This window comes from Xylaria bambusicola (genome assembly GCF_022495145.1).
Source record: "Xylaria bambusicola strain CBS 139988 unplaced genomic scaffold F5B22scaffold_44, whole genome shotgun sequence".
Taxonomy (NCBI): domain Eukaryota; kingdom Fungi; phylum Ascomycota; class Sordariomycetes; order Xylariales; family Xylariaceae; genus Xylaria; species Xylaria bambusicola.
The window spans coordinates 251,627-275,790 of NW_025953597.1; the positions used below are offsets into that span (position 1 = coordinate 251,627).

General features: G+C 49.1%; 11 protein-coding genes across 11 annotated transcripts; 8 read left to right on the forward strand and 3 right to left on the reverse strand.

Moving 5' to 3' along the window:
• The first annotated feature begins 81 nt into the window (after positions 1-81).
• Positions 82-1,808, forward strand: F5B22DRAFT_619123 (uncharacterized protein). Its single transcript, XM_047975766.1, has 3 exons — positions 82-463; positions 541-1,277; positions 1,378-1,808. The coding sequence occupies exons 1-3, from the start codon at positions 329-331 to the stop codon at positions 1,391-1,393; spliced, it is 888 nt and encodes a 295-aa protein (XP_047827860.1). The 5' UTR covers positions 82-328; the 3' UTR covers positions 1,394-1,808.
• Positions 1,809-2,273: 465 nt separating this feature from the next.
• F5B22DRAFT_379728 (uncharacterized protein) lies at positions 2,274-4,786 on the forward strand. Its single transcript, XM_047971269.1, has 4 exons — positions 2,274-2,511; positions 2,632-2,959; positions 3,037-3,967; positions 4,053-4,786. Exons 1-4 carry the CDS (start codon positions 2,415-2,417, stop codon positions 4,593-4,595), a joined length of 1,899 nt encoding a protein of 632 aa, XP_047827861.1. The 5' UTR covers positions 2,274-2,414; the 3' UTR covers positions 4,596-4,786.
• Positions 4,787-5,199: 413 nt separating this feature from the next.
• On the forward strand, positions 5,200-6,850 carry F5B22DRAFT_649595 (uncharacterized protein; the record flags this gene model as incomplete). The annotated part of the gene is made up of 2 exons (XM_047979192.1): positions 5,200-6,055; positions 6,123-6,850. The coding sequence occupies 2 exons, from the start codon at positions 5,200-5,202 to the stop codon at positions 6,848-6,850; spliced, it is 1,584 nt and encodes a 527-aa protein (XP_047827862.1).
• Positions 6,851-7,040: 190 nt separating this feature from the next.
• F5B22DRAFT_379717 (sugar transporter family protein) lies at positions 7,041-9,701 on the reverse strand. The gene is made up of 3 exons (XM_047971267.1): positions 9,295-9,701; positions 8,965-9,177; positions 7,041-8,691 (listed from the first exon to the last, which is right to left on the reverse strand). Exons 1-3 carry the CDS (start codon positions 9,505-9,507, stop codon positions 7,588-7,590), a joined length of 1,530 nt encoding a protein of 509 aa, XP_047827863.1. The 5' UTR covers positions 9,508-9,701; the 3' UTR covers positions 7,041-7,587.
• Positions 9,702-11,825: 2,124 nt separating this feature from the next.
• Positions 11,826-12,575, forward strand: F5B22DRAFT_379720 (uncharacterized protein). Its single transcript, XM_047971268.1, has 2 exons — positions 11,826-11,975; positions 12,084-12,575. Exon 2 carries the CDS (start codon positions 12,093-12,095, stop codon positions 12,444-12,446), a length of 354 nt encoding a protein of 117 aa, XP_047827864.1. The 5' UTR covers positions 11,826-11,975; positions 12,084-12,092; the 3' UTR covers positions 12,447-12,575.
• Positions 12,506-13,537, forward strand: F5B22DRAFT_619152 (NADP-dependent oxidoreductase domain-containing protein). Its single transcript, XM_047975767.1, has 2 exons — positions 12,506-12,526; positions 12,617-13,537. Exon 2 carries the CDS (start codon positions 12,705-12,707, stop codon positions 13,407-13,409), a length of 705 nt encoding a protein of 234 aa, XP_047827865.1. The 5' UTR covers positions 12,506-12,526; positions 12,617-12,704; the 3' UTR covers positions 13,410-13,537.
• Positions 13,538-13,730: 193 nt separating this feature from the next.
• F5B22DRAFT_619157 (MACRO domain-containing protein) lies at positions 13,731-15,536 on the reverse strand. The gene is made up of 3 exons (XM_047975768.1): positions 15,455-15,536; positions 14,434-15,118; positions 13,731-14,326 (listed from the first exon to the last, which is right to left on the reverse strand). The coding sequence occupies exons 2-3, from the start codon at positions 15,045-15,047 to the stop codon at positions 14,176-14,178; spliced, it is 765 nt and encodes a 254-aa protein (XP_047827866.1). The 5' UTR covers positions 15,048-15,118; positions 15,455-15,536; the 3' UTR covers positions 13,731-14,175.
• A 650-nt stretch (positions 15,537-16,186) lies between these two features.
• On the forward strand, positions 16,187-16,579 carry F5B22DRAFT_649599 (uncharacterized protein; the record flags this gene model as incomplete). The annotated part of the gene is made up of 1 exon (XM_047979193.1): positions 16,187-16,579. One exon carries the CDS (start codon positions 16,187-16,189, stop codon positions 16,577-16,579), a length of 393 nt encoding a protein of 130 aa, XP_047827867.1.
• A 647-nt stretch (positions 16,580-17,226) lies between these two features.
• Positions 17,227-20,409, forward strand: F5B22DRAFT_658812 (MFS monosaccharide transporter-like protein). The gene is made up of 10 exons (XM_047980152.1): positions 17,227-17,833; positions 17,888-18,166; positions 18,227-18,238; positions 18,294-18,357; positions 18,419-18,525; positions 18,585-18,672; positions 18,748-18,969; positions 19,028-19,033; positions 19,090-19,628; positions 19,686-20,409. The coding sequence occupies exons 1-10, from the start codon at positions 17,681-17,683 to the stop codon at positions 19,842-19,844; spliced, it is 1,629 nt and encodes a 542-aa protein (XP_047827868.1). The 5' UTR covers positions 17,227-17,680; the 3' UTR covers positions 19,845-20,409.
• On the reverse strand, positions 20,256-22,319 carry F5B22DRAFT_379944 (uncharacterized protein). Its single transcript, XM_047971270.1, has 8 exons — positions 22,192-22,319; positions 21,945-22,123; positions 21,679-21,847; positions 21,538-21,614; positions 21,368-21,480; positions 21,213-21,310; positions 20,822-21,136; positions 20,256-20,696 (listed from the first exon to the last, which is right to left on the reverse strand). Exons 1-8 carry the CDS (start codon positions 22,265-22,267, stop codon positions 20,410-20,412), a joined length of 1,314 nt encoding a protein of 437 aa, XP_047827869.1. The 5' UTR covers positions 22,268-22,319; the 3' UTR covers positions 20,256-20,409.
• Positions 22,320-22,638: 319 nt separating this feature from the next.
• On the forward strand, positions 22,639-24,163 carry F5B22DRAFT_379977 (uncharacterized protein). Its single transcript, XM_047971271.1, has 4 exons — positions 22,639-22,879; positions 22,942-23,604; positions 23,694-23,828; positions 23,907-24,163. The coding sequence occupies exons 1-4, from the start codon at positions 22,795-22,797 to the stop codon at positions 24,035-24,037; spliced, it is 1,014 nt and encodes a 337-aa protein (XP_047827870.1). The 5' UTR covers positions 22,639-22,794; the 3' UTR covers positions 24,038-24,163.
• The last annotated feature ends 1 nt before the right edge of the window (position 24,164 follows it).

Consider the following 24,164-nt stretch of genomic DNA (forward strand, 5'->3'; position numbering starts at 1 on the left):
TGCGCACTAGCTGAGCCTAGGTAGGTAGATAAGCTTCCCCCCCCACCTTCTAGATTCCCTCCCCTCCGCTCCGTCGCTAAACCCGCCGAAATTTTGAAAAGGGACTCATCGCAGAGTCGCAAAGTGAGAGTAGAGTCATCTTCATCTTCGCATTATCGTCAACCTCCACGGCAACACACACACACATATATATGGGTTATTTTGGTTCATACTTCCACACAGTCGTCGCAATCACTACCCAGACTGCTACGGGCTCAATTTCGACTGCCCGATAACCTCTAGCCTCTAACCTCTTACAGACCAATCCGGAGCGCGGTAATGTGCCGAGATGTCCGGCCGAGGAGGTAGAGGCGGCCGCGGCGGCGGTCGCGGTGGTAGTCGTGGGAAGCCTGCACCTCCAGGCATGCCCGGCGGAGATGATCCTAGTTTGATTGTTAATGACCAGCCTCAGGAGACATATCCGGTACGTTCGCCCTACATCCCCCCATCATTCATCCAACGTCAAGCCAAAATTCGACTCACTGACATGTTGGCCTGCAGAAGTCGTACAAACCACCCGTCGCTCCCCATCTAACCCCTTCCGAAGAGCGTGCCGTCGCCTTCTTTTTCAGTTTCCGCCGCGCCTATCATAATTCGCCCTTATATACCCATCGCCATATAAACGGCGAGTTTCTTTCCGCCAAGGATCCTGTCCTCCCCCGCCACGGCCAGTCCCAGATCAATGCGCGCTATGGCGTAAAAAACCGTGCGACTGTCGACCCCTTTCTCTCCGTGCCCATGTACAGTCACCGCTTCGTCGACGACACACGGACACTACCGAAACTGAGGGATGCTAGGCCCTGGGTCAAGGATCTATTTCCAGAGGAGCTATGGGCGACGTTGGACGGCAAAGACACGGGTGGGGCCCGTGGTGGAATACAGACCAAGGAGATCACGAATCGAGGCACGAAACGGCGATTATATGGCGACGACGACGATGAGCAGTATGGTGATGGCGAAGACGATGAAGAAATGCTGGGTTGGGGCCGGTCGCAAAAGCGCCGAGAGAACGAGACGGAGGAAGAGCGCAGGGCCCGGATCGAGGGTGCTGGCAAGGACGCGGACAACGAAGACGGCGATGCCGGTGATGCGGATGAGGAAGATGAAGAGGAGATGGAGTTGGAGGATGACGAGTACGACAGCGCCGAGGATGAAGACGGCGGCGACTACAACGCCGAAGCATACTTTGACAACGGCGACGACGACGACTTTGGGGAGGATGATGGTGTCGGCGAAAGGTATGTCTACTCCACGCAGCGGTCTTCTCCCCCAGCTTTTGTGCTCATTCCCTTGTGGATTGGGCTGTGAGGATACAACAGCTACTAACTCTTTTACCAGCGCTATGGATTTCTAGGGGCATAGTTCTACGACGACCCGACGAGAGCCACCAAAGGATGGGCCTTTGAAAAGGACCATGACTGGATCATCGAATTCAGAAGCATGATGGCCATGGACTCATCGTTTCAAAATGAAATAGAGGTATCAATCATAGGCATCGACCCAACCACGGCATAAATGGCAGGTTGAGAAGACGTTGACGGGATATTCACAGCACACCTGATGTGAGTGTTTGCTGGCCCATGATTCATCAACACGATGTCATTTTTGTTTGGACCATCTGTACACACTTACCATAGGTACACTAGCTGAATCCTAGTAGAGTGGACGTAGCTTTATGCGCTGCGCTTCCCGTGTATGGGATTACATAGCCACCTAGATAATACATACAATTGATTTAATAGGCCATTGTGAGCCTATCCGAGTGAGAATATTGTTGTTCCTGGTCCGCTGGCAGCGAAATTACTGGTAAATTAAGTACTGCTATAGGTATATACCTATATATGAGGCTATCTAGGCCTTGTGACACTGACCTATCTAACAGACCTACCTAGGTAATTAACCCCTGCGAGGGCTAGTAGGTTAGTGGTAGGTTAGTGGGGAATTAGTGGCGGATTCGTGGTGGATTAGTGCCATGTCTGCATGGGTCCCCCGCACTAGAGAGCTCCCAACCTGTTTGGAGCTCTCTCTCTCTCCAAAGCAGCGGAACAACGTCATGCAGATCTCACATCCCAATTCCTCGGGCAGTACCTGACCTAGCTGCTACCCCAATCCACCCACTCACTCACTGCTCAGTCCAAACTCGATCCACGACGCGACGATCTCGCAAAATAGCACATTGCCGCTGATTTTATTCTTTCCGTCTCATATTTTGCATGAAGCTGTGTGACTCTTCTCTGAATTGCTTCCTCTCCTCTCCCTCACATCCCGGCTGTCCTTTGAACGCCGCCTGCTAAAGTTGAGTCTATCTCTAAACAAGATCGACAGCTGAGATCAGCACCGGGAAGCAAGACAGTGAGAACCGCATATCCAGAGAGATGGGAGGCTTCAGTTGGAGGAAATTTCTCGGCTGGGACCATCGTCCAGGGCACCCTAGCCATCGCGATCGGTCAATTCGCGAATCTCATCGACGGTGTAAGTTGCATATCGCTTTTCTGCTCCATCAAACCCGCACCGTCGTATCCACGAAATATCTCATGATACTCCAAGTAAAACAATGAAGGCAGACTAACGTGTCTTCGTACCTTCTTCAAGTGCTGCCACTGCACCGTGACCACTCAATCCAATCCGCCATACCGGCTCCCGAGGTCACCAAGGTTGCTCTCCGGTTGCGCTATCTCGTCCAAGAGTGTGTCCCTTGCGAACTGGAAGAGCACCAGGTTACCCAACCTCACAGCAAAGTCATTACCCACAAGGTCATTGAGGCTGCAAAAGAGGCTGGCGGGACTGAGAATAGGGCTTGCGTTGTCTACTGTCTTCTCGTCGCCAAGCACTGGTTCCAACATCAAGCTCTTTGCGAGCTGTGGGATGCCGACTTGCATCAGCTTCGTGCCACAGCTTGTGAGGTTATTGCGAAGCAAATGTAAGCGACGCGTCATATCATTTAAATCGGTGTCAGAAATATGTCACTAGACAACGCGTTGACTAACTGGGCATTAGCATCGAGACAGAAGAGGATATGGAGTATCTGCTCCATTCCGTTCTGCTGAAGCGGTATTCCATAATCATTGACGGAGAGCCTACACCTCCCGTTAATGCTGTCGAGAAGGCCGTCGACCTACATTCTTTGCGCGTCATTGGTTCCTCAGGCTACCAGAAATGCGTGAGCTATCTTTGGAAAGGATGGCTTGTACAGGATGAAGACGATCCCGCCAGTTTTATTGACTATAAGGACCGTGACAATACATCTTTCTGGTCTCACCTAGACCCCGAACGCATGCGCGCCCCGATTTATCAAAACGCCTTTCTGCTGCTCATTTCCGTCGTGTACCTGGCCCTTTACACGGGCGCGATCAACACCATCAACCCCACAGGCGATTTGGACTTTGTGGAGATACTTCTTTACATTTTCACCCTGGGTTTCATCTTCGACGAGCTGACCAAGCTCTACAAAGCTGGCTATCAGATTCTTGGCTTCTGGAATGCTTTCAATAGCATGCTGTATTCGCTTTTGATGGTCTCGTTGGCGTTGCGTTTTGTAGCCCTGACCCGCTCGCCTCACGATATCAAAGAGCGTGAAAAGTTTAATTCTTTGAGTTATAACTTCCTTGCGTTTACAGCCCCCATGTTTTGGGGGCGACTTCTTCTCTATCTAGATTGCTTCCGCTTCTTCGGGGCCATGCTGGTTGTCTTGAAAGTCATGATGAAGGAGAGTATTATTTTCTTTGCTCTTCTCATTGTTGTTATCATTGGTTTCCTACAGGCATTTATCGGCATGGATTATGCAGATGATATGGCTGGAGAGGATACAATTTTCATCCTCCAAGCAATGACCAACGCAATTATGCAGAGTCCAGATTTCTCTGGGTTCGAGCGGTTCAGTCCGCCGTTTGGCATCATCCTCTATTATCTATTTACCTTTGTTGTTATGGTACGTGCCTATTTTGCTATAATGAACCCCCCTTCATAACCGATGCTATAAGATCTGGCAAGGGAAACTAACCTCATATGCGTAGGTTGTTCTCTTAAACGTGCTTATTGCGTTATATAATAGCGCGTACGAAGACATCTATGACAATTCCGATGACGAGTATTTGGCTCTCTTTGCCCAGAGGACGTTACAATTTGTCCGAGCACCAGATGAGAATGTCTTCATCGCACCTTTCAACTTGATTGAAATCTTTTTTCTCATCATACCTTTTGAATGGTGGATGCCCAAGAAACAATATGAACGACTCAACGACATCGTCATGAGTATCATCTACTCGCCATTGCTGGTTTGTGCCGCTATATATGAAGTCCGGGTCGCCAGAGAGGTGCGTCGAAATAGGAGGAGGGGCGAGGACGACGAAGACACGATTGAAGAGTGGGAGCAGATGATGGACCAGGTGGATTTTGAGGGCGAGGGCTGGGCCAAGAAAGTCGGCGATAGCAAGGCTAACGTTGAGGATGATGCGGCCGTATTAGAAGTACGAGAGCTGCGATCCGAGGTGAAAGAGTTGAAGCAACTCTTGGCAAAACTGGTCAAGCAAAAGACAGAGGGCGATAGTTTACTATAGTATCTATCTTAAGATGGCTACCCTGGTACCCTGCCAGTTACTATGATATCTCGCTTGAGGACTAGATAGTCATGTCTCTTACACGTACAACAGAGGATGATCCCCTTTAATGCAACCAAAGCTCACCTAACGGGATGCACTAGGGTCACATTATCAAGATGCTAATATATCCATAATAGGTAGAAAACTGCCAAGGTTAGGTCCAGGGATGCTTCTTGTCTTACATACATACCGTATGTATACTTATGTATATGTGGTGGGGGTGTTCGGCCCCATGCAATCGACGATGTGCGCTACCCCCAACATCCGGTTCTGACGTCATTCCAGCATCTGGAGCCGGTTTGTCTGTTATGCTATCCTTGACGATTTGAATGAGCGATGAATGTTCAATAATAACTTAAGATTCAATCTAGTTTTCTTCTTGCTTACTTATTTGAAGATTGTATATCAGTACATATCAAAACAACGCGGGCCAGATAATAGGCGATTAGGTGACGTAGACAGCGACAGCAACAGCGCCAATCGGCAACAGGCAAAACTACAAACGAGAAGGGAGATAATTTGCGACAGAAAGAAGAAACATACCAAGAAAGGAGAAGACGAAATGGAAATCAACTTCCCGAACCTAATCAACACGGCCTTCCGCACGCGCGACACCGAAGACACCACGCGCGGCCGCAACGCCATCATCCTGTCGGAGAACTCGGGCCCAAACCACAACGAGCAAGGATTCCTATCGTCGTCCTTCCCGCGCAACACGCGGACATTGTTCATCACGTCCGACGGCGAAGAGTTCGACGAAGGCACGCTGCGCGCGTGGCGAGAGGAAGGGTTCGAGGTCAGGTACTTCGGACTGGTGGAGGATGATGATCGCGGGAATGGTGATGAGAGCGGTGGGGGTCGGGACAGGAGAGAAAGGGAGGAAGATGCGTATAGGAATACGCTGGCGGGATTGAAGGATGTCGCGAACTTGGGCCCGTGCGAGACCTTTGGTATTATCGCCTTTGGAAGAGCCGCGGGCGTGTGTCTTGAGTTCTTCCACCATATGGCGAATAACCCCGAGTTCAAACTCGCTGTCCTCGTCGCGTATTATCCTACCCGTGTGCCGGATCCGCGAGCGGTGTTCCCCGGCGGATTGAGAGTCGTGTGTCATCTCACGGGCGATGAAATTGGTGTTGTCGCGCATAGTCAGATTGTGGGGATCCAGGGGAAGAGAAAGGTTGTGAGGAGGAGTGTGGAGCGAGGAGGGGGTATATCTGGTGCGAGTGTGAACGTGGGCGGAAACAGGACGGCGTATCCGTGTTATTGGTATCATGCTGAGCCTGGGTTCGCCGAGGGAGATCTGGATGAATACGATAAGGTTGCTGCTGAGGTTGCGTGGAGTCGGAGTCTGGATGTTGTGCACACTGCGTTTAGGATGGATGTTGAGCTTGAAGGGGTTGTCGAGAGGAATTTGGAGGGTATGTGTTATTTGCGAAACGGTATGAATATGAAGAGGAGAGGATGCTGATGTAATGAGAGTTCTAGGTAAATTCTTCACCCGCGACCTGGCACAGACAATGTCGACATACACGACGCACAAATCGCCTCACGCGACGTTCTTCCCCACCCTATCCGGCGGCATCGGCACCCAGGAACTACAGCAATTTTATGCAGAATACTTCCTGTCCACGAACCCGGACTCGACGAAACTCACGCTGATATCGCGCACCGTAGGCGCAGACCGCGTCGTCGATGAACTGCATGTGTCTTTCAAACATACGCAGCCCATGCCCTGGATCCTACCAGGCGTCCCGCCTACGAATAAACGCGTCGAAGTCGCCATAGTCAGCATTGTGACGCTGCGCGGTGGAAGACTGTATCATGAGCATGTCTATTGGGACCAGGCGAGTGTGCTTGTGCAAGTGGGGTTGTTAGATCCGAAGCTTATCCCGCAGAAGGCGAAGGACAAAGGTGTGAAGAAATTACCTGTTGTTGGACGGGAGGCTGCGAGGAGACTTGTACGGGGGTTTGAAGATGATGATGTGGAGGATGGGGAGGCGGATAATGAGATGTTGCCGGGGTGGTATGATGATGAGGATGATGATGAGGATGATGATGTTCGGGGTGGAGATGAGAATGAAGGGAAGGGTGAAAATGGTGATGGGGGCGGGGAAAATCATAAGGAAAAAGAGAAGGAGAAGGATGGCGATGAGGGGGGGAAAGGTCAAGACGAAGACAAGAAAGCCGAGGATGAAGAAGAGGATAAGGCGTAGGAATGAGAGGGGTTTGATATTTGGGTATGATACGTGTCGCTGACAGCTTGAGCGCTCATTACTTTATTTCATTTTTCTGTACTTACGGTCATGCGGAGCAAGATTGAAGCAGATTCAATGAGAATTTCGGGCGGGCGCGTTCGATGGGAATCAATCATAATGTGTGGTAACTAGTATCAGTGTCGAGAAATTTAGTCATTTTGAATATATGTATATTTGAGGGGCACCGAATATATATACCGACTAGTCTACATGGATTGAGGCTTTACAGGTCGGTTGACTTCAAGTTGCCTAGGTAGTGTTGTTGCTTCTGAGTAGGATTGTTGCTTCTGGGTGCGAATGAAGATTGCTGGTTTTCTTGGCTTGAGATTCAACTCACGCGAAGGGACAGAACGCAGAAGCTTACACGTATTGAGGCGCGATCAATGGACTTGGGGAAAAGATGCGACAAGTACGAAAAAGTGTGCTGGAGAGCTATAATTTGCTGGAGGAAGATACTTATGCTTGGAGCATGAGATATGTCAGGCGTGTTTTCAGTATGTACTCGTGTATCTCGTCATGGTATCAATTTGATCTTTGATCCAGAACCCGTGTTCAAACGTTACAGCACGGCATCCCTGTTGCATGATAAACATACACTAGCTCGACTTTCAAAATATGGCATATATCCATCGCCCAATTCCACCCGTTACCTTGACAGGGGATATCCTTTGGAATTTCATCATGCAATAATACTCTTACTGTGCATGGGTTGCAGTTGCCTTCTCTACATCACCATCCTCGCTATGACCACGGTACGCAACCTTTTCAGAAAGATCATGGCCGGTTGCTTCTGCAGCATCAGCATCATACGCGACGTCCATGCGTCGGCCCAGGTGCTCGGGACCCAAGAGTACCAGTAAGATGACGTAAACATAGACGGCGCCCATGAAAATAGCAATTACTATGCCATAATTGTATCTACTCACGCCGTTCTTGAGGGGCGGGAGAGGGAAACGCTCGCCGATGGTGGCCTCAATGGTGGAGCTGGCAGACGAGACGAGATTGCCCAGTTGGTAAGATGTACCAACGACGAACGTGCGGAATGCGCCAGGCGAGAGCTCCATCAGGTGAACGGGAATGACACCCCATGCGCCTTGCACAGCGAATTGCTCGAAAAAGGCAACAGCGATGATTCTTTCATTCGTCACAAACCCGTAGGGATAGAGCAATGCGCCACCCAGAATGCACATGACAATGATGCTGAACCGTCGCCCGAAGATCTGGGAGCAGAACCCAACAATTGTACCTCCTGTGATAGCGCCCAAGTTGGCAACTACTTGCGTCACTGTTACCTGGTCGGCATTGAATCCGAATTGATTTTTCAGAAGCGTGGGATACAGATCCTGAGAGCCGTGAGACATGAAGTTGAAACCCGCCATAAGAAGGACTAGGTAGATGAGGATAAGCCAATGGCGTTTGAGCGCAACCTTGCCTTCCTCGACAAACGTCTTGCCGATGCTTCCATTGGCGCGGCGCAGTTCCTGGTGGGCGATGTAGGTGTTGGTCTCAGGCAGGAACAGTCGCCAGACAATGAAGATGGCGGGAGGTCCGGCGGCGAACCAGTAGAATGGTCGCCAGCCATAGGGCGTTGTATTCACGAGAGCGCGAGCAAAAGCAGTGGCAAGAAGGTAACCCAGAGCGTAGCCCTGTTGTAACATGCCACTCAACAATCCACGGGCCTCGTCGGGGATGTCTTCCAGAGCGGTGGCGGCAGCATTGCCGTACAAGCCGCCCATAGCAATACCGAAGAGAGCTCGGGTCGCCAGGAATTGGCTGTATGTATTAGTGAAGCCAGTACCCTATCAAGAACTCGTGTCAGTAATTTCCATACTTTAACTTCATGCCAAGGATATAGGAAGGGAAGGCGGGGGATGAGTGCATGATTGGCCCGGCTGATAAACCCAGCTGGTGGCAGGGATACAGTAGAAGCTTTTGCTAAGACTGCGCCAAGTATCGCCAAGTATGTCAACTGCCGATAGCGTTTCTTGGCTAGTCAAATTGACTGACACAACATTTCGATCTTTTAAATACACTTCTTGTCCTGCAAGGCTACTTTGAACAAGCTCACTCACCAATTCTAGCACGATGAAAAGTAGATTGTTGACGATGAATGGCCACTTGCGACCGTATCGGTCAGCCGCAATACCGAAAATGATGGAACCCGCCGTTCGCAGCATCAGCACGAGCGTGATACCCCAGGTGATGTCAGCGACATCTTTATCAAATGTCTCGGCCAAATCCGAGGCCGTCAGCGACACAGTGAAGAAGTCGAAGGCATCCCAAGTCTGTAGAATATCATGGTACAGTCAGCACACGATTCCATGATGCCACCGCAGATGCAACCAGGAAGTCAATTAGTCCGGGAGGAAGGAGACAGAGAGAGAGAGAGAGAGAGAGCTTACCCAAGCAATGAAAGCGATAGAGAAGAAGGCCCAGTCGTGGCGGGTAAGCATCATTAGCAAGCGGATAGGGTTAGGGGCCTTGTTCATGGGTGGCTTGAGGGTTTTGATTCGCGTTGACAGGTAGGTGCCAGGGGACATGCCATGATGAGGAGGGTAAATATCCTCAGGCGCGTAGCCGCCGCCATAGTCGGCATTGTCGTGAGTGGAAGCCATGATATTTGAGAGCAGTGATGGTGGTTTGCGAAAAGGAAAAGTCCAGACCACACAATTGAACTAGCCCTCGAGGCTCTCTTGAATTGTATCGTCCTCTTCTCCGCACGAAAGGATGGATCGACCACTCGTATATATACTGTATATAAGTATGTAGGTGTATATATATAAACTTGAAGTATAGATACGAGGTCGAGGGAGGAAGAGAGACAGAGGCTAGCCAAGCCGAGAAGGAGGTGTCTGTAGGTTAAAGAGAAATACTTATAGGACTCGGGCGAGCGAGGGCGGAGAAGAACAAAGAGGCAGGTTAACTGAAGCTGTGACCATCTTTAGTCTAGGTAGCAAAGAAATGCTTGCCTTGCTCGAGTTCGGGGTTTAGCAGCCATGGGCCATGGGCTATCCATCATCCACCAGCCACCATCCACCACCGCCCACCGCATCTACTTCCCTTCGAGGTGGTCGAAACCTTCTCCTCCCAGTCCTCCCAGTCCTCCCAAGGGCCCCAATACCCTATTCTGCGCTATGTGATGATGGTGGGTATGTTGGTCAGATAGGAGCTGTGGTTGGCCAATGAGGGCAGAAATGGAGGGAATCTAGGGTCGGCTGGAGTGCAAGTCGACCTACCTACCTAAACAGGTTAGTTCAGGGAGCTCCATGGGGTCTGATGGGGACTCTGTTTGCGGAGAGCTAGGGGACTGCTAGGGTAATAATGCTTGTCAATGATAGATGAGAGCTTCACGCGGTCAGTACGCGGTGATGCTCATGTGTAATCCCCGATTTGTGTCAGTTAGAGGGACTGTACAAAGTACATCAAAAAGAACATCAAAAAGAAGTGGATGGAAAGCAGACAGTAAATCTAGCCCTCTCAGCCAACCAGAGTAATCGAATATTGCTTGTTTCCTATGGATACTCAATACCCCTATCAGACCCTATTTGATATCTTCCCCCGCACCTCCTCTTCGTCCAGACTCCTCGCTACTGTCCTCGGATCATTATCGATCTGTCTGAACGCATTCATCAGAGATGCGCTATTTATCTTGTTCCCTGTTCATTATCTATGTATGTACCGATACCTAGTAATATGCGCTACAGTACCCGATCAGTTCTGATGTCATATGTCCCAAAGTTCCCATGGCAGGGGTTGGCCTACATGTACACGTACGAAGTAGTTGCACATTTCTTTCCCTAAGCGGCAAACACGGAACCCCTCGTGGCAGCACGGGGCCCCAGCAGGTCGAAATCCTAGAATGCCCACCCGAGAAATCTACGGCCAGACTACGGCCAACATGTTCAAATGACGGTAGGTAATCATGCTTCCATTTAGGTACCTAAGATCAATGGCCAAAAGAGCGGTCTAGGTAACATGACGAGCATGATAGCCACACCCTGCCATATGGCAGCGTGGTGTGTACCATCCCATTTCAAGCCGACACTCAGCCTAGGTAGCCAATGGTGAACATCGGCGGCAACGGGTCCTACGTCATGGGTATCAGCGTTCGGTCTGCGAACTCGATGATGCTGTCAACATGGCTTGGGTCAAGTCGGTCTTCGATCATGTTTCTTCGAGACTTCTGGCGCATTGGACTGCTCAACCTACATAGAACATGCAGAAAGGTATGCGTATCAGATACCTATCTGTGCATCTGTGCTTAAGTGAAGACCGAGCTAGGTAGATAAGTACAGTACCCTCCAAAACGTTGAACCAACAGCGTACATAGATGATTATTTAATGTATTGAAGAAGACATCAAAACATCGTGATATTTCGTAGTGGCAAGTTCTGAATGATTAAAGTAGTGAATTCAGCTTTTTCGCCAAGTCTCGCCAAGCGACCTGTTCGATGGTCTAGGTGGTATCACCCACTGGCTGTCCATTTGTGGCAGCTCACCTCCATGAACCCCATCTCGCATGTCGGATCTTCCCATCACCAGCACTCGCACTAGCTAGCATAACACATGGCAAAAAGCTCAGGTCGTCATGATAGTTACACACTACGATCTCGGATCTCTCAATTCGTTCACCTGTTCCAATACGATGGCTATGGCCCGTAGGTATATGCAGGTACCCGGGTGTGACCTCTCATTATTCGGAGATTTTCTCGTCGGCCGGTGTGTCCGAAGCTCCTCACTGCTTGCTTCTACGGCTGCTATTATTAAAAAATGACTATCCTCAAGCAGATTTGTATAAACTGTGCTGTATTTCAGAGCTATTGAGATGCAATATGGACATCAAATACCGATGCGGATAAGAAAATCCGCTACCAAGACTTATCGTGGTGAGGGGAAGAGTGGCAAATCATCTCGGACTGCAACGCACTGGCAGATTATCTGGCAATCCAGTTATACTCACTTTCTAGTGCTTTCTGATACAGCCGAGTTTAGGCGCGCCGCTCCAAGACGCCGCGACTGCGGGACAAGGAAATAAAAATGCCTGCGTTTTAGCCGCGGGTTGCATCCGTGAGGTAACTATGAGGTTGTTGAACCAAACCCCCCTCCTCCACTTCACGCAGGAATAACACATACATGCGCTTTTTCTTACCAAGCCTGCACTTACATATCTTCTCATTATCTCAGCAAATAGGAGAAAGAGATGTCCGAATCAAATGATCTTCGCGTAGTTCTAGGCTTGATGATCCTCGGGCCAGAGGGATGTCCGGGCGCGCGTCTCACGGGCCTCGACAATCTGAATGCCGCGCTCGACATCTTCCAGGAACGCGGGAACAGCGAGATCGATACGGCGCGCTTGTATCTAGGGGGCAAGCAGGAGGCTTTTACGCGAGAGGCGGGATGGAAGGAGAGAGGCCTCTCCGTGGCTACTAAGTCGTATCCTATCACGCCTGGGCTCCATTCCCCTGATGCTCTGGCTGCCACTCTCGAGACGTCGCTGGCTGAGCTGGGGACGGATTGTGTTGATGTATGTATCTTCGGGACTTGTGTTATATAGTTCTGCGAATCATGGGGTTGTGAACGTGATGTGCACCTGCTGACTGTTTTCTACGATAGATATTCTATCTACATGCTCCAGTAAGTCTTCTTTCTCGCACACTGACATTCGGTTTATTCAACCTCTCTCTCCCACCCTCTCTTCACTGCCCGCTTTAATTAGGTACTTAGAGTCTTCGGATCTCGAAACCTATCAACACACTTAATACACAAAAACTAGCAATACATAAGCATACTCGATCATGCCGCTCAAATTTGTATGTGTTATGAACAGGACCGTTCCATCCCCTTCGCCACCACCCTCGAAGCAACCGACAAGCTCCACAAAGCTGGCAAATTCAAACGTCTCGGCCTAAGCAACTACACGGCCTTCGAAGTCGCCGAGATAGCAACGATATGCGCCCACCGGAACTTCGTGCGGCCGACGATCTACCAGGCGCTGTATAACTGTCTGTTCCGCAACATCGAAGACGAACTCATACCAGCGTGTCGTCGGTACGGCATCGCCATCGACGCGTACTCGCCCACGGGAGGAGGGTTCCTCTCAGGCACGATCACGAGCGTTGATGCGAAGATCAAGGAGGGCCGGTATGCGGCCGGGGGACCGATGAGCCATCTTACGCGCGGACGGTATTTACGGGAAGGTATTATTGAGGGCGCGGGGATTATTAGGACGGCCGCTGAGAAAGAAGGGGTTCACCCGCTTGAAGTTGCTATGAGGTGGATTAAACACCATTCTAAGCTTAAGAAAGAGTTTGGAGATGGGGTCGTCATTGGATTTTCGAGTCTGGATCAGTTGAAGTTTAATCTGGATGCGCTTGGTAAAGGACCGCTGAGTCAAGATCTGGTGCAGGCTGTGGAGAATGCGTGGAGAGCGGCGAAGCCTGATGCTGATGTTTACTGGCAGTTGCCCTTGGTTTATGGGTATGATACCGTCCAAGAGATGTTTGGGAAGTCAGGGTAGATAATTATGGAATATGTGGCTAGGTTTAGGGATGCGGATATTGGCGGTGTATATATTTATATACCTATATACACATATATATGCAGGTGTACGCGTATATCTAATGATTGATGAGATTGCTTCTTGAACTTTTGAGCTACTTATTTCGTGCAGCTAGTCTTGATCTTTACTTTAAAGGTGGGAAATGCGGCTTCGGTAGGACTCTTGCCCTGTTCTATGTGTCTTTGCCATTGATTCATACGGAATGGAAGCTTAGGAGGAGCAGCACTACCTCCTCACGTGTGCGGAAATTACATAGTATTTACTATTTTAAGTGTATGACAAAAGATTGTTAGCCCCTCTGATCTCTGAGTTCTATACAGAGATACGTTACCGTAAGTTCTTCTGAAAAGCAAGTCAGAGCGATTCCAATTTTTATTCGCGGGACTAAGGATTGATAAGATTGCCGCGCAAATTGAATAGTTCGCGATGGGAGTCAAACACAAATACATGGTTGACGACAAGCCAGTATGTGTGATAATCATGACCAGTCACTCGTGATAGTCTCATTGTGAATTGAAAGTAACACTGTAAATGAGCTCAAAGATCAAGTCGGTGTCTTATCAGCTTACTAGCGGGAATACCTCTTACGTCACAAATAATATTTGCGGTATGGGGAAACTAAGAATACAGCACGAATCCCTGACACGCCATTGGTATCTCAGGGTTCATGGTACATGTGCCTTTGTCAAACGGTCCATTTTCCTTGAGAGGGCCGGTAGACTTTTCAGGTGGTATCTTCCTGCTTCTGCTTCTTCTGAACATGCTCACTATCTGAAGGTTCAGTACTGGGCACGCTGGGTAGCTGGCTCGCAGTAGCTTCGGCTTCCAAGCTCTGTGTCTCGTCGGTGGCCTCGCTTTCCGGCGGGAAGAATCGACTGAAGCATAAGAATTGTATTAGTACCTAGGGAGGCAATATTGATGGCAAGCAAGAACACGACTATATGAGAGAAAAGAGAGATGAGGGGGTGAGGGGTAGACGCACGGCAGAAGGCGATCATAACTAGCAACGTCCTTCCCTTCAAAGGTCACGAATATGATCTTGTCGATCTTGCTGCCATGTTCACCAGAGAGGAAATCCTTGGCAGTCGAGCAAGCGATAGTCGCGGCGTCGCGGGACGGGTAGCCATAGACACCTGTGCTGATGCAGCTAAAGGCGATAGTCTTCAGCCCGTGCTGCGCAGCGAGCTGTAGAGACGATCGGTAGCAGCCTTGGAGGGCGGCGGCACATCTTTCGGCATGGTGTTCGCTATAGACGGGTCCGACGGTGTGGATGACCTTCTTGCAGGGGAGGTTGTAGGCGTTGGTGATCTTGGAACTGCCGGTGGCACAGCCGCCGAGAGTGCGGCACTCGGCTAGCAGTTGGGAACCGGCAGCTCTATGGATGGCACCGTCGACACCACCGCCGCCGAGCAAGGACCTATTTGCAGCATTGACGATGGCGTCAACGGCTAGTTTGGTGATGTCGCCTCTGATGGTGGCGATCTTATTGTTGTAGGCAGACGTAGCACCGCTCATGACATTAGACGAGGGGTCGAGTCTCTGCAACTTGTAGAGAAGTCGGAGTGTTGGGATCTCGGCGGCGGGGATGGTAGCCATGCTGGGCGCGGCGTGCGACACGAAACACCGGGTGGCGGATGGGGATAATTGAATGTGTTGTAGCTGTCTACCTAACTTTGATGTAAGTACGTCGTAGTGGTATTGTAGTATAATTTTGGGATTTGGGCGATGAATGGTAGATATCAAAACGAACAAGACAACGGAGAAAACACCGAAGAGAAGACAGACGGACAACTTCAGAAACAGCAAACGCGACGAAGACAACCATGTGGAAGGCTGCGGCGCACGATGCATAAGGGGCTACCTGGAGTGTGTTCCCCGCGGAAACAACGACAGACATGTTTGCTGAACATTGCGAGTCCCTTGCATCAGCTGTGACATCTCTGGAAAGAGTTCACGAGCTTTGGTCAACTTTTGATTGATAAATAATAAACTAGCTGACTTACTAGAAACCTACTTAACGGGATCAGATCAGGTCCTCGTGTGTTGACGAGAATCTTTGGGTGAGCTCTGCGCGAGGGGGACAGTTGGGGGGTATGACGTGACGTCGCTGCATGTGCATACACCCCGCCATGGGTACTTGTAGATACCTATGTCCCTCCCTGTAGATACCTAAGTAGGTAGTTACCTAGCAGTACCTAGCCGAGGCGGTGCAAGAAAAAAGTGAGAGACTCAACACCTCTGTGTTCAGTGCAGAGTCCCTCAATTTTTTCTTTCACCGCCTCGCTAGCTTCCATAGCTTAGGTGAGTGAGATGCCTAATTCAGGCAGATTCAGGGTTCGTCCTAGGCCGATCCGGGGTAAAGCGGGCACTGGGGTACATGTCACTTTGTAGCTTGCCCTCGCTTGCCTCGGCTCATGTCAAAAGAACTCATCACAATGAAGCCTTGATAAACTCTCTTGTTGACAATGGGTTCCTTTGAATTGGTAGCCATCAAATCTTTTCTAGAATTAGAAAGCCTTGTTCAAGAACAATCCATCTATGGATGAAAGACGACGCTCAACGCGCTCTCATTCCCATGTACCGGTATATTCCCATGTATAAAATCATCATGTTGTCTCTTTCGATCCAGAGCACCCATTTCCTCGCAATTTTGTCCAGGAGACAACCATCCACCTATTCATGACCTTCAAGAAAACCCAGACATTTAGAGATATTCACACCACGTTGTATCAACCATGATGCAGAGCCGGGATACCGACATCCTCTCTGGGTCAGGGCATACCGCCATCGTGGTAAGCATGATCGTTTTCGTCTCTCTCCTGCTCCTCTCATGGGCCACAATGGGTACCCAGATTTACCGCGCTCGCAAGCAGGCGAATGCAGGCGATCCAGACGTTGAAGCTGAAGCTGGTACTGCCATGCCTGACGGTACCGTTCCCTTGGAGGATCTCCTCAAAAGGGGCCAGACCAAATTTCAGACGCGGTCAGCACAGGGAAGCAGAGCTTCGATCTCAACCTGGCCTAGAACCGAGGTGTCAACTAATGCGCCCTCGTCAAAGAGTGGAGGGGAGCGAATATCGGCTTGGCGTCGCTTCATTCAGAATTTCAAGAAGGAAGAAGAGAAGTAATTAGTGCTTGTAGGGAAAGAGGCCGACAGTGGTCGTAACATCAGGTTCCGTGTGGGGAGGATTCGCAGCACTTCGCATGAGGCCAAGTAACGTCCAAGGATTAGACCATTCTAGCATCTTTTCATTTGTTTGTTTTCATTATAAGCATCTAGCTCATAGCATCACCAATGCTTCGATATTTCATTTGTATGCATATTCCGTACCTACCTAATTCCGTATCTTCATACTAAGTGTACCCAACTACCATACAATTATCTCTTCTTAAGTGAAAGCTCATCACGAGGAACAAGTCGCGGGCAGGTATTCTTTCATTATACAAGATAGGAAATAATAAGGTTGAGCCCGATGTTACCGCGGCAGCAGATGCGCTCGTTCTACATTTAGTATATCTCATGGCACAGCGACAGTGCTATAAACACGCTCCGTGAATACTTACCCATGGTATTACACGCTTCTGCCAACACCAAATTCGCTACGGTATATAATAACCTAGAATCTTGGCTCCCTGGCAATACCTGTCCCCCTGTCTTCATTCGGGGGATTTCATTGGGCTGGGCTGCCCCAAAGGGTACTATCATCATTAGCCGGTCAAATGAGGAGATGGTCACTCAAAACTGGGCAAAACGGATCGTCTACCTACTTAGAGAAAAAACCCATGAGGGGAAGGGGATGCGAGCTCCGTCGGGGTACCAGTAGGGGAATACTTGGCGCACCTGTCTCCTGTGGGGGATCTTCGGATTTGATCAGGGTTTCATTCACATGGCTTATGCTGTGTTTTCGGCAGTTTTGGTTCTGAGGGGCTTGATGGTACCCTCGTTTCTGCTGGGGACTGTTTCTCATATGCCGATGTGGAAAAGCGTTTTTATAGTATTGTGCATCCAGAGATATAATGCGTTTGGACTCGCACTTGAGTTTTTTTGGGGGACTTGTGAGCTCTGTTTAGACGAGACGTTGTCTTTATATAAGAGTTTAAAAAGGTATTTGATCTTGCTGAGGGATCGTGATTTTTGTTGCATGAGGGAATGTTGATGAGCGCTGCTGAATACTACAGACTGATTACTTCATCTTGCGATATATCACGCTAGCCCTTGGGCATTTATCATGGCGGAAAATAGATTGAAGGATCATGAATTGGGTATGAGGGAGCATTGGAAGGCTCTGCTCATCATCACTCTTGTCTCGTTGAGCTCCTTTCAATATGGCCTCGATTTTGGAATTATCGGCGGCCTGCAGGCGATGATTGGCTTCCTTCAGGTGAGTAGTGGACGACAAGCTTACAGTATGAGCGTTGACTTATACACCCGGTAGATCTTTGGGGAGAGAGCCCCGTCAACGCCTCTCGGTTGGAACATCAACGCCGAACGACAGCAACTCATTTCCTCTCTAATGGTCCTCGGCGCTTTCATCTCATCGTCTACTGCCGGGTTCACAGCCAAGTACTTCGGTCGTAAGATGTCACTTTGGATCGCATGCGTCGGTGTTTTCGTTTCTACGGCACTCATGCAGGCTACGACGCAGATTGGGGGCCTGTACGCTGGACGACTCATCATCGGGCTGTCGAACGGTCTTCTTATGACGCATGCGCAGGTAAATCACATTGAATCCTCCTCTATCTAGCAATTACTGACTCAAGCATGTGAATTACAGCTCTATATTCAGGTATTTACAAGAACACGTACCGGCATAATGGAACGGGATCTAACCTTGTTATTAGGAATGTTCACCTGGTCGATATAGAGGATTTGGCATTTCTATATTCACGTACTGGGTGGCGGTGGGTAAGTAGAAACAAACACAAATTCTTCGTCCTATTCCTTTTACTGACCGCAAGATATGTAGGGTCTCTCATTGGCACAGTAATCGACAACTTCGCTTCAAAAATTAATAGCAGGAACGCATATATAATCCCGTTAGGCATCGTCCACGTCATCCCATTAATCTTGACGGTTGGTCTATTCTTCATACCCGAAAGCCCGAGATGGCTAGCAACGAGGTACGTATCTAGCAAGTTATTGACACTCCTTTGATTCAACTCCCCGACTCATATGAGATTGGTAAATCTCTGAAGCTTGATGCTAACTCAGTTGTTCACAGTGAGTCAATATTATTTTGAATAATACCGCATTACGCCACATTCTACCGAGACGAGATACTAATTCATGCCACAGAAGGGAGGATGGATGAGGCAGAGCGCGCACTTCGGCGGTTGAGACCGGCAGGATGGTCCGTTATGGACGAGCTGGAAGAGATGGCGACAACACTAGCAGCAGAAGCACGATTGCAGTCCAGCATAGGATACCGCACCTTGTTTCAGAATCCAATCGATCGACGTCGTACATTCTTGTCCGTCTTTGGCTTGACTACTCAGGCTGCCTCCGGGGCTATGTTCGGTAAGAATTTCCCATGTTTCATTGAATCGCGTCAATAGCTAACTCCCTGGGGTTGTAGTGATCTGTAAGTTTCATCCCTGCATGCTGTCTACGTTGTTGTTGGCCTGACTAGTTGGAAAGCGTATGGCACATACTTCTTCGAGATGGCCAATGTGGGCAACGCGTTCGAGAACTCATGCATACTAACCGGGACTGGCGTTGCGGCACTATTGTTTAACGCCTTGGTCATCACGAAGTACGGCCGTCGACGCGTCATGATGACCTCGGGCTTCATCGTCTGCGGACTTTCGCAACTGATCATGGCTATTGTGTACACCATTGAGCCCGGAACGGAGAAAACAGGCAAGGTCATCGTCGGCCTTAGCGTCATCTACATCGTAGCTTATAATGCCTTGATATCCACCTACGCATGGCTCTCGGGCGGCGAGCTTGCATCTCAAAGGTTGCGCAGCCACACTTTCGGCCTGGCCACGGCGATCGGATTCTTCGGTGCTTGGCTGACTACATTTACTGCGCCGTATTTCATCAACCCTACACAGCTGAATTGGGGTCCGAAGTACGGTTATATCTGGACGGGCAGCTGTGCTGTAGCCGGAGCCTGGGTCTGGTTGTATCTGCCTGAGGTCAAAGGTCGTACCCTTGAACAGATCGACGAAATGGTAAGATGATCATCATTCGAGATCTATGTGCATAGATATGCTAACGTTATTTGACAGTTTGAGGCTGGTGTTCCTGCTCGTAAGTTTCGAAAATATCAATGCACGCGTCGCGTCGACGATGAAAAGCCTCAAGTCGATCATGTAGAATCTCAGTCAAGCCAGGAGGATGGAAGTGAGCCGAAGGTGGTCGCTAATGTTTCAACATCAAAAATCTGATCTTCTACATCCTTGATAATATCTATCATACCATTCTCGACTCATTGCTGGTACAGGGTGCTTCAAGCTGGCAGTTGTATATGTCATGTACAGCGCGATTGGATAATAAGAGAAGATTGGTAGTCCATTGGCTTTATCCGTTAACTTTAAAAATTTGATTATTTTGCCCAAGCACAAGTGCATATTCCTGCTATCTGCGCCTAGTCCTCGACGGCTCAAGCCATTGTCATGGGAACCCCTTATGGCCGCGAAGTACATGCCTCGTATCTCGCCCCTAAGAACTCACAACTTTGTGACAGCCTAAACTAGGTACTAGCCGAGATTCCAATTTAATAAGGTGGTTTCTGTCACCAGCTCCATCAACTTAGCCAAAAGAGAGCTATCACAGTAGCGCCCTAGAATCAATATAGATATATCAGTGCACACCATATTGGAATTCCCCAATATCAATGCCTCTGAGTAAAGCCGCTTCGAGTTACTTATAGTGCTCTTCTAAGTTCTGTGCATTCAAGTTCAACCTAAGCCTATAATTGCTACATGTAAGATCTGCCTCTCTTTAATGAATCTATTGACACGGGATCTCTGCTGCAGATAAACTTTCTACAACCTTGTCGTACGTCTCTTCGGCGTTCTTCTCGGTGTCAAACTCGAAGATCCAGTCCAGTCGGGGAAATTGGATAATCTCGGGATTTTCCTTGACCTTGTCCCAGTCTGTCTTGTGCCACATGTCTCGGGTCGACTCCCCTGTCTTCTGCGTCTCACGAACACGTTCATACCGGATCTTCTCGTGGGCACGCACAGATGTTGGCACGTTTTGCTTCCCGCCCTTTCGAAGACAGACGGCGATGCAGACTACGTTCTCGAGTTAGCTTCTTCGAATATTGGGTGCTTGTCAATTTGCACCTGAGAGCCCTCAGTGCGAGGCGGATTCGACGAAAAGCTTTCGCACTTGATGCAATAGAATGAAATTCACTTGCCGCCATCTTCGAGTGCTTGTGTCGCTCCCTGTGCGCTGGTAGGCAGGAAGGGATGCGCTGAGTCTCCCAATAGGAGGATTCTTGCCTTAGGACTTACCCATGTAGGCATAGGGTCTCGATACACTAGTTTCCAGTCGACCAACATCTCTTCTGGTGTTTTGGACACGATTCGATTGCACATTGGATCCCAGTCTTTGATCGCCTCTTTGACTTCAGAGAGCTTACCAGGGAAGCTCCATGACTCATCAATGTTGTGTTCGTCAGGATGGGTTAAGACCCAACAGCAATCGGTACCATCTTTAATGGTGCTGAAGACTGTATCGTCAAGATTGAGTATATGTTTTCAACAATACTCTAGGAATTGAGATGGGTGGGGTCTTCCACGACTCACGGAAATGCATGTCAGGGCCGATCCAGCCATTGAATGTATCACCATTCTCACAGAATTGAGCGGTCAGAGGGTCTGCGATCATGTCCTTGTTCGGAAACCTTTGGAACTCAATATTCAGCTCGAGGTCAGAATGATTAAAGGGCGAGAAGGCATACCAGGCTCTCCACACGGCATATCCGCTACTCTTAGGTTTGTCTTCATATCCCAGTACGGATTTTCGAGCTTTAGATCGAACACCGTCTGCTGCGATAACCACATCGGCTGATACCTTTAGCCAAAGTCAATGATTGCTTGTTGAAAATTGCTGAGGTGTTGGCTACTATACCCTTTCGCCGCTTTCGAGCACAATTCCTGATTTATCCTCGTCCTCAAAATACGTAGAGATTTTGTTTCCCAAATGAACTTCGTCATGCTAAATTAGTCGTCTCCGCTTGCTCTAAAAATTTAGAAGCCCATTAGCACTCACTTGGTATGCTGAGATCGTCTCTTGCATAGTTGAATACCACTTCATGCAATTCACCCCTATGTCCATTGAAATTTGGTGCTTCTTCGGAATAGGCTGGTGTTTTCTGGTTGATGACAATCTCGCCGGTGTCATACTTGTGAATATTGAAGCCGTACGTAGTCAAATCGATCTGTTTAGCCCGGGTTTAGAGAATTTTTCGCCTCAATCGGTCGAACTGAACAAGACAAGAGATGGCCGAAAGGGGGGAAAGACGAAACACTACGTACGCTTAGTGGTCGCATACGACGAACGACGTCGCCATTCGACCACCGATAAAAGATACGCCCAGCATTTGGCCCGAACGAAATGATGTCTCCCAGTTGTTTTAACTCTGGGAATGCTTCGTAAATCTCGACATCGTGGCCTTGGCGATGGCATTCTATCGCAGCACCTAGACCACCAAATCCTACAATAGGAGATACACGTCAGCGTGCACATAGACTGGTGATGCTCATTGAATCTCATGGATCATACCAGCACCCACAACGACCACTTTGATTCCTGTCGGAGGGCGCGATGACGCACCGTTGGCGGTACCGTTTGTCGCCATCCTCGAAGTTGCCGAGCACCTTTGTAATCATTAGGGCAGAGAAATACGACGTCAGTGGTAGCTTAAATATGGCGATTGCGCCGAACTGCCTACTTTTTTCCAGGTCACCATGCGGGGAGACGCGGGGTTACGATCATAAGTACTGTTGCCACTTTGTCTCCGAAACCAAGTTGGGGATTAATCGTAACCGACATCCAGGCATCGTAACTTGCTAGGTCACATCCTCGGCTCATTACCTTGCACCGAAACTCTAGAATGGGTCTCGCGCTCTTAGCCTATATCAACCTTGTCAGCCCAAGAGCCGAGGAGTCACGTTGGGAAATACGCCCTCCTATATTACACGGACGTTATAACGCCATACTGTTCTTATCACATGACGATTTGGACGAAGACGTCGCTTATTATGATGGCAAGTCCGTTCTGTGAAACGCAGTCTGTACAAGAGCAACTACGGTCATGAAATTGACCCCTATGCTTGGCAAGGCAGAAAGACGCAATATCTGCATAGCTGATCTTTATTCATCAAGATGACTTCGAAACCAGAGTGGGGTCTAAAAACATCGGCCTTAAGCGTTGCTGAAGAATACGCGGACAGAGTAAGGGGCAAAAACAGTATGTGATATTACTTTGGGCCGCTACACTATTGAAACTCCGTCACTTATACACATATGAAGTTATCGTAACCGGGGTGGCGCCGCAAGGAGTGGGTGAAGGAACTGCACTTGCATTTGCGTCACAACAGCCGGCGAACCTACTATTGCTATCTAGGACCAAAGAGAAATTGGAAGCCATAGCCGATATAATTCAGACTACGTATCCAGGAGTCAGTGTACGAACGATCGTAGTAGATCTGGCCTCCCAAACGTCCATACGAAAAGCCGTTGAAGAGGTCAAAGACACTATCTCCACGCTCGATATTCTTGTTAATAATGCCGGCGTCACCCGTCGACTTCGGCATTGGACGGAAGAAGGAATTGAGACGCAGTTTGGCGTGAACCACATTGGAACGTTTCTGCTTACCAGCCTTCTTTTTCCGCTATTAAAAGCCGCAGCGGAGAAGTCGCCCCCTGGAGCAACTCGGGTTATTAACTTGTCTAGCCATGGCCACATGCTATCCCCTATCCGGTTTCACGATTACAACATGGAAAACAAGGAAATTCCGCAGGAGGAGAAACCTGCTGCACGTATGCCCCCGGCCTTCGCCAAGGCCTCTGACGATGGATATTTGTCTACTATAGCTTATGCTCAGAGCAAGACTGCCAATATCTTGTTCACTCTATATCTACAGGAGCATGCCAAAGCTTCTGGGATTATGTCATATGCACTTCACCCTGGAGGTACTGTTTTTTTTTCTCTTCTTACTTCTGGTCAACGTTTTATGTCACTCTGAATAGACAAATTAGTTGGGCTAATACGTGAATGCCAGGGGTCATCAGTAGTCTCGGAAGAGAGCATGACAAGGACGTCGCCGAGACAATTGCAGCAACATCCAAGTATTGGAAGAATAGCGACGAGGGGGCGTCGACAAGTCTCGTCGCTGCCTTGGACCCTGCGCTTGACGGTAAGTCAACCGCTCAATCATTCTGCAACTGAGTAGTGAACACTTACTGATTGATCATCAATGTTCAATGCGTTTTAGAATGCCGTGGCCTATATTTGGCCGATTGCCAGTTCTTTCAATGCGCAGAGCACGCGAGAAGCCGCGACGCAGCACAGAAGCTGTGGGAATTGAGCGAAAAGCTAATGGGTGATAAGTTTATTGTTGAGTAGAGTACAGGGAGTAGACGCTTTGTGACTGTCGCTAAACTTCAATATGTACCTGGGGATAGATGGCTCTTTGTCAAACCTCGAAACGTTTTTTCCATGCCGTTTGCAAATGACCTTTGTGATTGTGCGA